Source organism: Fundulus heteroclitus, chromosome 7, assembly GCF_011125445.2.
Source record: "Fundulus heteroclitus isolate FHET01 chromosome 7, MU-UCD_Fhet_4.1, whole genome shotgun sequence".
NCBI lineage: Eukaryota > Metazoa > Chordata > Actinopteri > Cyprinodontiformes > Fundulidae > Fundulus > Fundulus heteroclitus.
The window spans coordinates 25,724,811-25,742,753 of NC_046367.1; the positions used below are offsets into that span (position 1 = coordinate 25,724,811).

The window sequence follows — 17,943 nt, forward strand, 5'->3', positions numbered from 1 at the left end:
TTCTCTCTATATACTCTCTCTCCTATCTATCTGTATCTCTCTCTGTCTGTGTGTATCTATGTATATGTGTGTATATATATATCTATTGTGGTGTGTATATATATATATGTATATGTGTGTCTATATGTGTGTGTGTGTGTATATATATATATCTATATATATATATATATATATATATATATCTATATATTATATTCTATATATATATGTGTGTGTATTTAAAGACAGAGCTTGACATATTTACACATTTATACAGTAATATATATATATATATATATATATATATATATATATATATATATATATATATATATACATATATATAATATGTATATATATATTGTATGTGTGTATTATATATATTGTGTGTATATATATATATATATGTGTGTGTCTATATCTATATCTGTATATGTGTGTATATCTGTGTGTGTGTGTGTTGTCTAGATATATATATATAATTATCATATATATATATATATCTATATATATATATATATATATATATATATATATATATATATAATATAATATATTAAAAATTACCATCTACAGAACACTCCAGTCCAGTAGATGGCGGGGTAATCTAGTTTTATGCCGGGTTCCAACCCACATAAACACAGCGCCGGGAAAAATGAGGAGGGGTATTCTCTTGTCTCTATAGTGGCTCTTCGGATTAGCTTGTTGACTTATTCTGCCTGCGAGGATTTCGCAGGGACCAACTGATCTAAAAGGACGATGCTGAAACACGGTAGAGGGCGTGAGGCTTGTGGAACACTAAAACTAAATTAAAAATACAACTAGGCCAGCGGTGTGTTTCAACCAGAGAGCTTCTGCGGGTTGCCGAGTCTAAATAATCCCCCTGACCCCGGCCGGCTGTGAGACTGACAGACAGGAAGGCTTGGTCGTGGAAGCCGCTCCTTTGCTTGACTCCTTGGAGGAGGCGTCATCATGAGGCTCCTGCGCTTTCTGAGGAGCAGCGTGGCCATTGGGAAGGACATTGACTTTTATTCCAGGTTTTCTCCTTCCCCGCTTTCGATGAAGCAGTTTTTGGATTTTGGTAAGAGCTGCACAGGTCGGTGAGATGAAAGGGGGGACAAAAAGTGTTCAGATGCCTTAACCTGTTGAAATTGAATTCATCTGAATTACAGCCACAGCTCCTCAAGGTGCTTGTGCGGTGGACCGTCACAAAGTAGTGCATGATTGTGAAGTTTAAGGAAAAAAAATGATTTTGTTCAAATATAAACCATGAAAGCGTGTTGTGTTGTGCTTTTGCATTCAGCCCGGCTTTACTGAGATCTCTTGAGGAGATCACACCTTGCTCTCTGGTCCTGGGAGCGATTTAAAAACCCTTGGCTGAGGGCTTCTGTCACACCGAACTACCACAAACCACATATTTCACTTCCCAGCAAAAGATCTTGGCTTTGATGGCGGAGAAGCGCACTAAGATATAAGCTTTAGTTTGATGCCACTTGAAGCTCTCCTTCCTGGCCTCTTCTCACCAACAGGCACACAGAAGTGGCCCCACGGTGATGCCTTCAGGCACTGAGGATTGTAGTGCATGAGTATCCACGGTACATTGTCACAACCAAGGCCGAAAAATAAGGACTATTCGCAGAAGCGTGGTCTGAAATGAAGATATTACTGTCTGGAAGCAGGAGAAGCTTGTTTAGTTTCAAACTATCAGAACAAGATAATTACTTTGGCTCGTTTTATCGTTGCAAGGTGCTGTGCATCAGGGCTGGGTTTCATCTACGATGAGCCGATTCCATACGATTCTCCATACATGATTTGATTTGACTCCAGTATCCATATTTATTACTTCCAAATTGAAGCTCAAAGTCATTCAATCAACAAAACCAGCCAAATATTATATTTATGTTCAATTTATTGAACACTGATATATTAACAGGAAAATAAAGATCATTTGGTTGAAAGTAGGGCTGAACGATTTTGGAAAATAATCTAATTGCCATTTTTTTTCTTAATATTGCGATTTAAGGCGATTTTTTTTTTTTTTTTTTTTTTTTTTTTTTTTTTTTTTTTCCCCAGTTTAATTTATCATGTCTTTTTAAACATATACAAACAACAAATCAATTTGTTTCCTCGCCGTGCCGATTAGTTGCTAAAAGACCCACAGCATCTAAACTCAGAGCAGAAATGATTGCGTTCTGCCTACGATATATTTCAACCAAAATTGCAATTTTGACTTTTCTCTGCATTAACCACAAGCAAAAAAAATTACCTCTAAATAAAGATGTTTGTAAACAAGGACTATTTAAAACAAGAACTTTTAATATTTCTATTAATCAGAATATTGTTCAAGAGAACAGCTTTTAGTTGATTTGGACATCATTCCTTGTTGAACATAAAGTGCAACCAACAAACAAGTCTATGTATTAAACTGATTGACCAGTACTTAATGCTATGTATGATTATATAAACTCTAAAACAAGTAATAAAATTAGAATATCTCACTGCCGCAACTGTCTTCCCTTCCACGTGGAGGCAAACCCACTTTAAACATTTTACTGACACTAAAGGACGTGTCTGATTCCCTAATTGTTACATAGCCAAAAATTGCAGACTCTGCGATTTGGAAATTGCGTTTTTTAAAAATTGAGATTATATTGAAAATGCGATTAATTGTTCAGCCCTAGTTGAAAGATTTAACGCATCACAGAAAGCAAAAAATGTGCCCAAACATCAGATTTTAGGGAGAAAAGGCGCTTCTAAAATCATGTCGGCCGTCCCGCAAATTAGTCTCATTTGCACTTCCTGGCTGTAATGGCGTACTGCCACACTTTTCAGATTTTTATGCAAAAAACTAATTTGGGAAATGGCCACCAGGCAGTAGACGAACTAACGCTGGTCTCATACAGATGGACAAAGGTCTGGAGCCCTGCCCAGACCTTTAAAGACGATGACAGTTTTAACCGTCCCCTCTTCCTTTTCTTTAACCAAAAAAAAAAGCTAATATTTAGGCTTTAACAACACATGTTTGGTCTCAATCAGGGCAGGTACACTCCCACTAGGACAACCCTCTCCATTTTTTCCACCTTCCCCCCCACAGGCTCAGAAAACGCGTGTGAGAAAACGTCCTTCGCCTTCCTCAGACAGGAGCTGCCCGTGAGGCTGGCCAACATCATGAAGGAGATCAACTTGTTGCCTGACAACCTGCTGGGGACTCCGTCAGTGCGGCTGGTCCAGAGCTGGTAGGCAGGTTCTGCCCCCCCCCCCCCCCACCATCCTGTACATATCTCTTGAACCGGCAGAGAAGGGTTCCGGCTTTCTGTTTCAGGTACATGCAAAGCTTCCAGGATATCCTCCAGTTCAAGGACAGAAACGCGGACGACGAGAAAGTCACGTACGAGTGAGTTTTTACCGCCGCGCGTCTCCTCCGTGGGCCCGGCTGCTCCGTCCCCGTCGGCGTGGTGACTGTCCCGTCTTCTCTCAGCTTCACAGACGCCGTGATACGGATCAGAAATCGCCACAACGACGTGATTCCCACCATGGCCCAGGGGGTGGTGGAGTACAAGGAGACCTACGGCACCGACCCGGTGGTCAGCCAGAACGTGCAGTACTTTCTGGACCGTTTCTACATGAGCAGGATATCCATCAGGATGCTGCTCAACCAGCACAGTGAGAACACGCTTTTTTTTTTCTTTTTAATCCAGTCGCTGCTGAAGCTGTTTAGCTGTTTTTTTTTTCTTAGCAGCGGTCTGTAGCCGTGTGCTCCAGGTTAGGTAGGTTTTTTTTTTTTTTTCTGTCTCTGCAAACCGCGAGCAAAACAAAAACAAACGCACACCACACCCACTCCTCCGAACCAGGAAAGAAGCTTGATGCAACATGTTGCTTGTCTGTCTGTACAAGTTTAAAAAAGTAGCGTGAGCTGAAGAGATACAGTAGTAATGTGGCATTTTCTCAGCCTATAAAGGTAGACGGCTCTTCTCCCGTGCATGGACAGTTTTTTTTTTTTTTCCTCCAGCATCGTCTGGTCCGTAATGACAGAAACTAAGATTCTCACATAGGATGCCTGGCCCCAGCCTGCCTAAAACCCAGAATAGCTGTAGTTTCTGAACACATGAAAATTTGAATGCTATAAATTTATGTTTTTCAGAACATTCAGTTCACCTTGTAAAAAAAAACCCCCGGCTGTGAATTAAAAAATGCCTTTTAAATGTTTTTAAAAAAGCGTAGAATTGGGTGAGCACCTGCTTAGGTGTCATATCTGGATAAACAGGAAGTGCTGTCATGTTTGAGGAACTCTTTTTTTCTTGTTACCGATGTAGTGAACTCCTAAAAAAAAAAAAAAAAAGCTCAAGTAGTGATTATCACAGTTTACATGGCTGTCTCTCAGTCATCCCTCAGCGGGTTTCAAATTACCCAACATGCAGCTGCACGCGTTTAGGCCGACGCCTCCAGACGCGAGCACGTCGCCCCCCCGCTGTGGTGGATCCTTGAGGTCATCGTAGCAGTTCTTCTTGAGTGATCTGAGAACTAAATATAAACTTTGGGGTGGCTGGGCCTCCTCGGTTGCGGCACCCGGACTGAAGGTCTTAAACACCGAATACTCAACACCCTATAACAATAAAACATGAAAGGAAGATACAGCAGGACTGAAAACAGTTTCAGGGACCATAAGAACACTGCAAAAACGGATCTAAAAATAAGCAAAATGTTCTTGAACATAGTGTTTTTGTCCTTGATTTGAGCAGGTAAATAAGATCATTTGTCAATGGAATGAGTATTTTGACCCCTAAATTAAGATAATTAGACATCCTGCACTTGAAATAAGATGATGGAGATGAATTGCTCCTATTTTAAGTGCAAAAATCTTATTCTATTGGCAGATCATCTTATTTACCTGCTCAAATCAAAGACAGATGCACTAATTTTAAGAAAATTGTACTTAATTTTAGTTCCGTGTTTGCAGTGAACCAATAAAATTTAGCAGAACGCCACATCTTAAACATACGGGACGCTAGAGCTGCCAAAAATGGTTGGCCGTTGGGTTGGGGGACGGACTCGGAGCAAAAACAAACGGCCCATATTTGTCTTCCATAAAGTCATGATGGACGTGTTTTTTTGTTTTTTGGAATAAGATAATTATAAAGCAGCAGCTCACTTTGAATCTCTGCTCAATAACCTACCTGGGCCTTTTTACATCCTGACTTTAGATCCTTTAATTCAGGAAGGCTTTCAGTGCTCATTATCAGGGCTGGGCAATATATCAAGATTTTAAAAATATCAAGATTTCTTTAAGAGATATAAGATGGGACTATATATCGTTTATATCCAGTCGGTCCATGTTGCGTTATATTTATACTTTTATGTATTCCAGTAGGTTATTTTTCAGCCCTTATATTTATCTACAGCTGTTTGTTAAAATTGCCTGTGAGACATTTGGGATTAAGCTTCAATACAGAGATGCCTTTTTATAATTACTTCACAAAAAGTAATTATTTTTGGTCCATATCGCCCAGCCCTACTCAGCAGCACTGTGGCATTTTATTCTATATTTCTTTTATTTATTTAAAAAAAAATCTGATTCACTTGTTTTATCTGTTTTTGATAATTTTTAAAAATAAGTTTAGTTATAAAGTACTCTGGCTGTCTCGTTGGCTCATATAAATTAATTGATTAGTAATCCTTGTGGTGAAACTGTTGTCCTTCAATGCAAAGTGCGTTAATCAGGGTTTAGCAGATTCTGGGTTGGAGGATTCATCACATTGGCAGGAAGCCGCCTTGTTTTCATTCTGCATTTTAAAAGTCCAAATAACAGGCTCCTATATGCGCGGTCAGAGTTTAAATTAAGAGTAAACCTTTAAGTAGTGAGTGAAATAGAAAGAATATCGGGTTCCTGAATAAACTTAAGAGGAAGTTCCTGTATTTTGAAAACTGGAACCGTCTTTGCAGCAAGAAAACAAGATTTCGCAGGTCGGTTAGGCTTGTTTTGTAATTTTAAACAAAAGAAACGATTGATTTCCTGTGGTCCGCGAATCAAACGAACCCTTTAACAGGAGATTATGCACATTAATGCATGTCTGTCCGACCATTATGTAAAACCGTTTGTCTTTGCAGTTTCCAGGGTTTGTGGGGCAGGAGGCAGGGTAGACCCTGGACGGGTCACCAGTCCATCAGAGACAATTTAGAGACACCAGCTGACCCAACAGTCCTGGTTTTGGACTGTGGGAGGAAGCTGGAGTACCCAGAGAGAACCCACTAACACACAGGGGGAACATGCAACCTTCATGCGGGAACGCCGTAGACTGGGATTTCAACCCGCAACCTTCTATCTGCAGCGAAACCTTAAATAAAATGCTGCGTGCAGATGGTGCCGTTATAACGTTACAGAGGCCTTACCTGCTCCGTCAGCTGTTATTATGCCAACCAGTTGTTTTTGCAGACTTTGGCAACTCGAAGGAGACGATTTCAATCATTTACCGGTTTACGTGAGCCGGAGATGTTTCACCAGGTTCCAGCTGTAGACTCAGAGTCCAGGTCAAGTCTGAAGTCTCTGTTTTTGTGTCCTAAATGCTGCTGCAGGGCTCAGAACCTCAGAGGATTTCTGTTTCATTTTGCTGCATTAATAACTCTCACCAACAGGGTTCTCACTAAGAGGCGGCTCCTTTTTAACCTTTTATCAGCTCTTCATGCAGTAATAAAAACTCAAACGCGTTTTATAAAAATAACACGCTGTCTAAGCCTCAGTCAAGTAGCCACAACATCCCTGATTACCATAAAAATACTTTTCCCAAAAATCCTCTTCCAGCTTCTTATCTCCACTCATTCGTCTGCTTGAATCTACTCATGTCTGCAGAAATGTACCAGCCTGGGCCGTGAGCGTTTCATGCATTTTGTGACATACTCTGAAACGTGCTATTTACAATCTGCACTAATGTGGAGGAAATCAGCGCCGTTTTCTGTTCACTTCCACATGGTTGGTCTTCCATCCTGCCTACCCTGCAGGGCTAGACAGTTAATCGCATTAGCAATACAATCGCAATTTTAAAAGACGTAATTCTGAAAAATATTCTGAAATATTTTGAATATTCTGAATATTATAATTTCTAAAATATATTATTTCCAGATCGCAGAGGTCTGCAGTGTTTGGCTATGTAACAATGAATGGATAAGAAACGTCCTTTATGTGTCGGTAATAAGATGATCTGCCAATAGAATACGATTTTTTGCACTTAAAATAGGAACAATTCATCTCCATCGTCTTATTTCAAGTGCAGTATATCTAGATAATATTATTTTATGGGTCAAAATACTCATTCCATTGGCATATAATCTTATTTACCTGCTCAGATCTAGGACAAAAACACTAATTTTAAGAACATTTTACTTAATTTTAGATCCGTTTTTGCAGTGTAATAATAATAATAATAATGTTTAAATTCAATTCAATTCAATTCAATTTTATTTATATAGCGCCAAATCATGAAACATGTCATCTCAAGGCACTTTACAAAGTCAAGTTCAATCATATTATACAGATTGGGTCAGATTATACAGATTGGTCAAAAATTTCCTATATAAGGAAACCAGTTGATTGCATCAAAGTCCCGACAAGCAGCATTCACTCCTGGGGAACCGTAGAGCCACAGGAAGAATCATCTGCATTGTACATGGCTTTGCTGCAATCCCTCATACTGAGCAAGCATGAAGCGACAGTGGGAAGAAAAACCACCCATTAACGGGGAAAAAAAACCTCCGGCAGAACCGGGCTCAGTATGAACGGTCATCTGCCTCGACCGACTGGGGTTACAGAAGACAGAACAGAGACACAACAAGAGAGACAAAAAAGCACAGAAGCACACATTGATCTAGTAATCTGTTCTACATTAGATGGTAGTAGCGGGTGAGCCGTCTTCTCTGGATGATGTCACAGTTAACAGAACGCCAGACCAGGTGTACCTACTATGAAGAGAAAAGAGAGAGAACAGAAAGTTAAAGCAGAAATGACAACACATAATGCATAATTGAAGAACAGTAGAACTCAATATAGTGAGAAAATTAGATCCTGATATACTCCAGTAACCTAAGCCTATAGCAGTAAAACTATAAAGGTAGCTGAGAGTAACATGAGTCACTAGTTATAATTTTTGTCAAAAAGAAAAGTTTTAAGCCTAGTCTTAAAAGTAGACAGGGTGTCTGCCTCACGGACCAAAACTGGGAGTTGGTTCCACAGAAGAGGAGCCTGATAGCTAAAGGATCTGCCTCCCATTCTACTTTTAGAGACTCTAGGAACCACCAGCAGACCTGCGGTCTGAGAGCGAAGTGCTCTGTTAGGAACATACGGGGTAATCAGAGCTCTGATATATGATGGAGCTTGATTATTAAGGGCTTTATACGTTAGAAGAAGAATTTTAAATTCTATTCTTGATTTAACAGGAAGCCAATGAAGGGAAGCTAAAATTGGAGAAATATGATCCCTCTTGTTGATTTTCATCAGAACTCTTGCTGCAGCATTTTGGATCAGCTGAAGGCTTTGAACTGCATTTTGTGGACTTCCTGATAGTAAAGAATTACAATAGTCCAGCCTTGAAGTAACAAATGCATGGACCAGTTTTTCAGCATCACTCCTGGACAGAATGTTTCTAATTTTGGCGATATTCCGGAGGTGAAAAAAGGAAACTCTGGAAACCTGTTTAATATGGGATTTAAATGACATGTCTTGGTCAAAAATAACACCAAGATTTTTTACTTTATTACCAGAGGCCAGATTAATGCCACCCAGATTAAGTGATTGGTTAAGAAGTTTATTTTTTGAGGACTCTGGCCCAAAGATTAAAACTTCGGTCTTGTCAGAATTTAGATGCAGGAAATTTAAAGTCATCCAGCTTTTGATGTCATCAAGACATGACTGCAGTCGAAGTAATTGATTGGATTCATCAGGATTTATGGATAAATATAGCTGAGTATCATCAGCATAACAGTGGAAATTAATCCCATGCTGTCTGATAATTTTGCCTATCGGAAGCATATATATAGTAAAGAGAATTGGTCCAAGGACTGAACCCTGTGGTACTCCACAGGTGACCCTAGAGTTTGAGGAAGATTTATTATTAACATGAACAAATTGGAATCTGTCTGACAGATAAGATTTAAACCAGCCTAATGCTTTCCCCTTAATCCCTACAGTATGTTCAAGTCTTTGTAGGAGAATATTGTGATCAACTGTATCAAACGCAGCACTGAGATCTAACAGGACAAGTATAGACACAAGTCCATTATCTGAGGCCATGAGAATATCATTAGTGACCTTCACCAGAGCTGTTTCAGTGCTATGATGAGCTCTGAAGCCTGACTGAAACTCCTCAAGTAGGTCATTACTTTGTAAATGTTCACAAAGTTGATTAGCAACTACTTTCTCAAGAATTTTAGATATGAAAAGAAGATTAGATATAGGTCTGTAATTTACTAACTCATCTTGATCAAGAGAAGGTTTCTTAAGTAAAGGTTTAATAACAGCTACTTTCAAAACCTGTGGTACATATCCATTTACTAAGGATAGATTAATCATGTCTAAAATAGTGCCACTGATCAAAGGGAATATGTCCTTAAACAACTTGGTTGGGATTGGGTCTAACATACAGGTAGAAGGTTTAGATGAAGCTAAAATTTTAGATAGCTCAGAAAGCTCTACTGCTTCTAAACAGTTCAAACACTGCACAGATTCTAAAGATTCCTCCAATGCTGCCTCACTTACTGAGGACGAGGTAATCATGTTTGGGAGGATGCCAATTATTTTATTTTTAATGGCATCAATTTTATTTATGAAGAATCCCATAAAATCATTACTACTAAGAGCTAAGGGAATGGATGGATCAACAGAGCTGTGGCTCTGGGTAAGTTTGGCAACTGTACTAAAGAGAAATCTAGGATTATTTTTATTCTCTTCAATTAATGATGAAAAATATGCTGCTCTAACTCTGCGGAGGGTCTTGTTATACAACAATAGTCTGTCCCTCCAGATTAAGTAGGATTCCTCTTGGTGTGTAGAGCGCCATTTTCTCTCCAAAAGTGGGTTTGCCTCCACATGGAAGGGAAGAGAGCTGAAAGAGTGAGATAATCTAAAAAATTTTATGCGTTTTCAGAATCAGGATCAGAAATACTTTAATAATCCCAGAGGGAAATTACAGTTCCAGTTTTAGAGTTTATATAATCACACTTTAATCTGGCTTTAAGTACCAGTCAAACAGTTTAATTTAATTTATAGACTTGTTTGTTGGTTGCTCTTTATGTTCAACAAGGATTGAAATACAAGGATTCAGCTCAACAAGCTATTCTCCTGAATGATAACATTCTGTTTATTAGAAACTTAATTTCTTATTTTAAATAGTCCTTGTTTACAAACATCTTTATCTACAGGCCCTTTTTGTTGCAATTATGGTTGAAATATATCACAATTCAGATTTTTGGCTAAATCCTACAGCCCTACCACCCTGCTCTCCTCCTCTAACATTTATCTCATCTAACTAAATCTATTGGCTGATTATAGATCGCTGGTTTAACAGATTGTCAGTTTGTTGTAGGAAATTCAGTCTGATAAAACCACTAACTGTCTAATGCTTTCCATCTTCAGTGAGCTAGATTGAATTTAATGTAACACAATGTTACTTTTTACTGAAATACCAATAGTGCCTTAATGAGGCTGAGTCACCGATAACCGTCCCCCTTCATCGGCCAGATTACCGTGTTATTTAATACTTGCTCCACTGCCATGTTGCAAAAAAAACAACTGCTAGAAATGTGCAAAATGAGATGAATTTCTGCTATAAAATGTTTACTTTGCAGACTAAGGCCCAGACATCTTCTGTTGAGATGATGCAATGAATATTTTAACGGCTCAGAGTATCAAAATACTATCTGGACGGATGCTTGGAGTATATAGCCTTATTTTATCATAATCAACTGGAATTTGGTCTTTTTGGTAAAGGCATGTAACGTGGCTATATACCTTTTTAAAACAAAATTAGCAATATGTTTTATCAGGACACGTTACATTAGAAAATAGATTTTTATCAATAAACTCCACGTAGCAACGACTTTTAATTATATTTCTGAATTTATTGACATTTATTGACGCTCTGAAGAAACCAATAGTAGAGAAAATGGCTTAAAATATCAATACTGGCCGTTTTTGGGCTTTTCAGACATTACTAATTGGACTTCATCGTTGTCAAGATAAACCCAAATTATCATCATAAGACATTTTTCATGACAACGATAAAAGGATACGACAAAGGCCCAGTCCCAGTGGACAAGGCCTTCATCTTCCCAAGGCTGCTCGTCTTCTTCATTTCTGATTAAATGACGAACCCTTAATCCCCTCCTGCACCATTTAAAGGGTGTTTTGGCCATCAGGGTGTTTTTAAATAATGGACGTTTGCTGACACAGAGCTGTCTTAAAGGTACACTATGCAACCGGGGTTGATTTTCCAGCGTGGCTCCCCCCAGAGGGCGAAAGTAAAAGTGCACTGTCATAAAGATGCTCAGCTGTTCTGGTTTCTCCGTCAAGCCAGGCGCGGTTGTTTTGAGCTTAGCAGACAGGCGAACGCAACGAAAAGTAAAAAAAAAACGGCAATACAAACAATGACTAACGCAGTGAAAGTATGAACATCAGGGTTTCCCGCAGCGCTATCTTGGCGAGGCAGCTGCCTCGCCAAGATAGCGCTGCCGCCTCGCCAACATTAAAAAAATAAATTAAAAAAATAAATAAATAAAAATAATAATAATAATAATAAACTCAATATGCTTGCATGTTTATTTGACGTTAACACGCGGTTCTTTGTTGTTGCTTTCGCGCGTGCATATAGTGAATGGCAGGGCAAAAACACCTGGAGTTCTTGCCGTAAAGCAAGACCGACTCTTGCGGTCTTGCACGAGACTTCTGAGCCTGTGGGTGCGGGCCGAGGGCTCTTGCAATTGCAAGTACGGTATTTCCCCCACAGACCACCAGGGCGGCCGAGAAAACCTTTGTTCGACCTGAAATGACTCATTTAATCATCCAAAACGGTATGGAACATATTAATTAACTGAAAAATGTTGCATAGTGTGCCTTTAAGTGAGTTATGCTACTTATTATTGCTACCCTGCCCTACAAAATGCTACCCAGAACCTAATTACCTTGAATCTTTCATCTCGACCGCGCTGCATCGTGTGTTATTGAGCAGTAGCCGTTCGTTATGTAAATTAGGTCTGCGGACACCGACCAATTAATGTAGCTAATGTGTCTCCTGAATGTGAGCGACCTCACCACCGTACGCTGCCCTGAACCTTTTATCCCCCGAACATCGTTACCTCGAGTCTCTGCGATAGACTGGCGACCTGTCCAGGGTTTATCCTGGCTCTCGTTCATTGACAGCAGGAGATAGGCACCAGCAACCATGTAAAATAATTTATAATTATTTTACATGAATTGTATTTCTTAACCATAATGTTTTTTATGTAATTGGCATTGTAATTTTATCTTGTGATTTTTATACTTGTGATTGTTTTTAAGGTTGCCTTTTTTTACACCTGGCTGGGGGACTACCGATGAAAATTAGCACTCTTTAGCTAACTCGGGTACATTTACATTGTTTTAATGTTGATTAATGTACACTGTCCCCTTTTTAAATAAAAAAACAAAGTGAAAAAAAAAAGGACCCCTCGCTACCCCAAAAAGGATAGACGTGTTGGAAAATGGATGGATGATTACCTTGAATCTCAAATCCAAAGCAAACTGGGATATATTGGTCCTCCTGTGCATCAGATGCTGTAATGTTTAAAGGTATTTCCATTCTTAAACGTTCATCTCTGCGCTCTGCTGTTTGCAGCCCTCCTGTTCGGTGGGAAGGTCAAGGTGAATCCTGCGCACCCCAACCAGATTGGCAGCATCGATCCACACTGTTGCGTCAGCGAGGTTATCAGAGGTACTTTGTGAAAACCTTTTGGGACATAATTATTTGGTCTTTTCAGTGTTTTTTTTTAAATTGTGTTTTTAATAAATGAAACAAAACCGCTTCCTTGCAGATGCTTTTGAGAATGCGAGAAACCTCTGTGACCGGTACTACATGAACTCTCCGGAGCTGATACTGGAGGAATTCAACGGTAATTTATTTGAAAAGACATTCTAGATATAAGAAGTGTTTTTGTCCTGCCCGGATTTCCCCTATAAAGGACTTTCTTGTTTTTATCTTGTATCTATTTTTAAAACTGGATTATATCAGTTGATTGTTAATAATGGAGGAGTCCAGTTTAATGGGTTTTATTGTTGCTCCGCTCAGCCAAAGACGAGGGGAAACCCGTCACCGTGGTCTATGTCCCCTCTCATCTGTATCACATGGTGTTTGAACTGTTCAAGGTGAGCTTTCCCCCCCCCCGTAGCGCTTGTTGCTCTCACCTGTCGGTATCTAAACCACGGCGTACCTTATCGAGCCTTATCTTGCAGAACGCCATGCGGGCCACCATGGAGCTACACGGCGATGCGATGGAGTACCCTCCCGTTCATGCACAGGTTGCTTTGGGATCTGAGGATCTCACCGTCAAGGTAAATGTGAACGGTTCCTGTTTTCCACTAAAGGTTACTCGGTTAAACTCCAGTCCAGTTTTCTCTTGAACCTTAAAGTTACACATTTAAGGGTTAACCTGTGTATTTTCTGGACTCTGTCAGGTGAGCGACCGCGGCGGCGGTGTGCCTCTTCGTAAGATCGACCGATTGTTCACCTACACGTACTCCACCGCTCCACGGCCTAGTATCGATGGCTCCCGAGCCGCTCCTCTGGTCAGTGGCGCCCGTGTGAAATGTGAAGTGTTTTTCCCCACATTTATAACAAAAAAAACATATAAATGTGATTTATGCCACATTAAACAAGATTACATTTAAGTTAGTCAGGACGTCTAGCCCCATTCAGCAGCAGTAAGTTGAAGGAGAGGATTTTTGGACAGGGTTTGAATCGATATGTTCTTTGTTTTATATATTTTTTTTATTTTTTAAAGTTTAAACAGATTTTTTCATTATCATACCTTTTTATTTATACAGGCAGTCTCATTGATGTGTGTGTTCTCATTTAACAGAGAGACCTGCTATAATAATTGTAAACCAGGTCTTCTGGGTGCAAAATAACCCCCATCATCATCCCTCTGCCACAGTGCTTATAAGCCAGGATTGTTTGTGTTAATATACTGCGATTTCAGATTTAACCTTAGAGCCTACATAGAGGCACGACTTAACTTTAGAGCGACAAGGGAGCGCTTCCAAATGAGCTGCGCTTGTTCAGTGTCGGTCAGATCGTTCCAACATTAACTTTGACACACGGCGACAGGCCTGAGGTGGAGTTTTCTGTTTTTGTTTCTCAATTTCTCAAATCAATGAGCAGTCAGTTCCCCTAAATCAGTCGTTTCCTTATGTTTTGCGACAGAGGTCAAGTTTGTCAATTGTAAAGTCTTTTTTTTTTTTTCTTACCCTTAATTAAAAACACAATTTTTTTAACTTTTCAAGTAATAAATTAATAAATGTCGTCAGATTTTTTATAGTTCAGTTAACATTTGTAGTTCCAAAACACAATAAAGGTGTCAAACATTTGCCCTTAAAAACAACCCTACTTCCTTAATTTCTTATTAGAACGGTTTCTACACTGCAAAAACGGAACTAGAAATAAGTAAAATGTTAAAATTAGTGTATTTTTCCTTCATTTGAGCAGGTAAAAAAGATGATTTGCCAATAGAATAAGATTTTTGCACTTAAAATAGGAACCTCTCCCCCAATAACCAACCGAAGGATGGAGGTTTTCTATTCTCCTGGTTTAAAAAAAAAAAAAAAAAAAAGATTTTCAGTCTATTCTTTTAATAAGAATATCTTGGTGTGTTTTGGCAACAGTAATGAATTGATACACCCAAGTCTGCTCTTTAGTTAAAGTCTCTGAATGTTTGTGGTCCCTGTTCTTAAAAAATCAAATGGGGGGGAAGAGGAGAGAAACATGGCTAGTAAAAAAGAAAAGAAAAAAAAAAAAACTTCTGGTCATACCTAAAAATTTCCATTTTAAGAATATAGACACTCTATGAATATCTTTCCTTAAAATTCATTTGGCGGCGGCACACTAAATCCTCCCAGGGACAGTTTATTTCAAATATTTCAAATAGATTTGAAATAAACTTGTAACCCTTCGCAGAATGGTGGGTGGCAACAGTTGTGTCTCTAAGGTCATTGCTGGTGTCTTTCCATATTTGCTTTGGGTTTAAACAACACCTGCATGTCTCAGTCAGCATAAAAACCACACATATAAGGTGGTGAATAAAAAAAAAAAAAGATCAGTAGATGCTGATAGACTCAATTTCTAAATTACAATAAAAGCCAGAAAGAAATGTGGCATCAGGTTTTCCCTTAAAGCTTGACTCTGGACGTTTTCCCTCGCAGGCTGGATACGGGTACGGCCTGCCCATCTCTCGACTCTACGCCCGTTACTTCCAGGGCGACCTGAAGCTCTACTCTCTGGAGGGATATGGAACCGACGCGGTGATCTACATAAGGGTAACTTGAGTTTCACGGCGCGACAGTTTCCTGCGGCCGCCTCTGACGGGAAAACAAACAGCAGAGTTTCCTCTTTGTCTTGCGGCAGGCGCTGTCCACAGAGTCAATCGAGAGGCTGCCCGTGTACAACAAGTCGGCCTGGAAGCACTACAAGACCATCCACGAGGCCGACGACTGGTGCGTCCCCAGCAAGGAGCCCAAGGACATGACCACGTTTCGCAGTTTCTGAAGCCAAAGAGTCGATGTTTGTGCAGCTGTGTGTTTGGAAAAAAAACAAAAGCTTCTCGTCTGTGACCGTGTGGGCGGGTGTGTTTTAAAGAAGACGTCTATCGGGAGGAAAGATTTGTGCCATATTTTAATAGTTTTGTACGGGACGCAGCAAATGTAGTGATTTAGGACCTGTTTTGGTATAACACATGAAGTTATACACCAGTTCTGAGCTCCCGCTGTCAGCTGAATAACATATAAGCGTTTTTGTCCTGATCAGTTTCTAGTCGCTGCATCGAGAGCACAACTTTACTCCTGCGCTTCAGCAGTAGCACTTCTTTTTGCTTTAAAACGCCATCGGTAGCTTGAGTTTACTCAGTTTGCAGCTTTTATCCTGCTTATCGAAACGTGAGTAGAATTAGTCTCTTAAGAGGGAAATAAAAAGTTCTGTAAATTAGCTGCTTTTTTGGGTTGCGGGACAGTTTAGTTTGATATTAATGCTCTTTCTCTTGAGGGTAGGTAGAGGCTTTACGTAACAGGCAAACCCGCACTGATTTTTGATGTAAGACAACTGGGATCTGTTACAAATGTCAGAAAATATTTATCGGGGACGTTTTACTGGCGTGTTACTTTTGATTTGCTCGTTTCAACCAAAATTCAGCACCTTTTTAGTGAGATCTTACAAGCATCCTGTCATCTCTAACTTAATGATGCGGTACAGAGAGCTGTGTTTGTATTAGCTTTAGTTCATTGCTGACATGTTGCACTAGAAGCACCTATCTGTACCGTTTTGTATTGAAAGGTCTATGCAAATGTAGTAGACAGAGGATGGAAACGACGCGAGTCTCAGGCTTCAGAGGAGCAGCACACTCCACTTTGGCGCACTGTTGAGGGCATTAAAGTGTCCCTGAATATGACGTGTGATGTTCTGTTGTGGGAAAGGCTTGAATAAATTATTTTAAATGACAGGTGTTAGTCTGTTTAGGTGTTTTGTGACCATCCCTGCAGCAAAGATGACAAATCAACTACATTTAACCTTTAAAAATCACATTGTTGGTGCTGTAATATTTTAACTTTGTTAAACTTTGTGATTCTTTAAAGTTCCAACGAAAAGTAAAATAAAAAAAAAAAGGACTTGAGCAGTTTCATACTAGAAAAGCCTAAATTATTTTGAAGGATTCTGGATTGAAAATGTTGGTAAAAGCAGTGAAAAACTTTGCCAAAAATATTAATTAAAGCTTTGATAAGTTGGAACAAAATCAAGACAAAAGTTTGCACAAACGCTACGTGGGAACCTGGAACTTACCTCTAATAATTTAACCCATAAAATGTCACATTTATTTTGAAAAGCTAACATTCCCATTTTTTATGCCTAGTTTAGATCCAGTTATGACCTGGAACCTATAAAAGATTAAAAGCTTTTATTTTGAAAGGCTAAATATTCCGATTCACATCACTGGTGTTGGTGCACTTAATACTGTGGAGGAAACTTAAAATGTAACCTATGAAAAATCACATTTTAACTAGTGCTGCTTTGGGCATATTAGGATATTGTAAATTTTGAGTCTCTTGTCGGTTTAATTCTAAAGCAGGAGTATCAAACTCATTTCTATATTAGTCCACCTTGCCATCATGAAGTCAAAAGGGCCGGTTGCATGTGTATAGATGATACTTTTGATTTAATAATTTAATTTCAGTTCACAGAAATATATAAAAATGCAGAGTAACAAAAGTAGCACCCTTAGGCCATACTTATACAGTTTATCTGCAAAACAAAGTTGATACTGGGGTGAGTTACGTTTTAAATTCATTCTGCATCACTTTCTCTTTTTGGACATTTCTGGGTTGTTTTAATGTATTGTGGGAAAACTGACATCTAGTGGCAGGATGCTGTTACTACAGTTTAAAAAAAACATTTGCTACAAGAGTTTTAGCCACTTTATACAATTTAAGGATAAGTCACATCCCCTTAGATTTATTTTCTTAGAGTATTTTATTTTACTGTCCATTGTGAACCTTTCTAGGCTGCGTCTCTGGTTGTCATGGTGATTCCCGCCTTTTCATAATAAAACTCCACAAGCTGCATCGTTCCAATCTAAAGCTCCATTGGAAAAATCTGAACTATGAGACCCGATTCTTGTTCTGGGTGATTTCCATATTTCTGCTTTGATTTTTGTTGACCATGTAAATTTAACCTTCACAACCAGTCA

The 17,943-nt window shown here is 39.2% G+C and overlaps 1 protein-coding gene across 2 annotated transcripts; it reads left to right on the plus strand.

Annotated features, from left to right (window-relative positions):
• The first annotated feature begins 716 nt into the window (after positions 1 to 716).
• On the plus strand, positions 717 to 15,791 carry LOC118556442 (pyruvate dehydrogenase (acetyl-transferring) kinase isozyme 1, mitochondrial-like). Of its 2 annotated transcripts, none has more exons than XM_036139303.1 (11): positions 717 to 1,075; positions 3,074 to 3,215; positions 3,302 to 3,373; positions 3,458 to 3,642; positions 12,834 to 12,929; positions 13,030 to 13,107; positions 13,284 to 13,360; positions 13,448 to 13,546; positions 13,670 to 13,780; positions 15,413 to 15,526; positions 15,615 to 15,791. In XM_036139303.1, exons 1-11 carry the CDS (start codon positions 952 to 954, stop codon positions 15,753 to 15,755), a joined length of 1,239 nt encoding a protein of 412 aa, XP_035995196.1. In that variant the 5' UTR covers positions 717 to 951; the 3' UTR covers positions 15,756 to 15,791. The 2 variants fall into 2 exon arrangements, with proteins under 2 accessions (XP_035995196.1, XP_035995198.1); XM_036139305.1 differs by having other exon boundaries at positions 718 to 1,060.
• Positions 15,792 to 17,943: the final 2,152 nt, after the last annotated feature.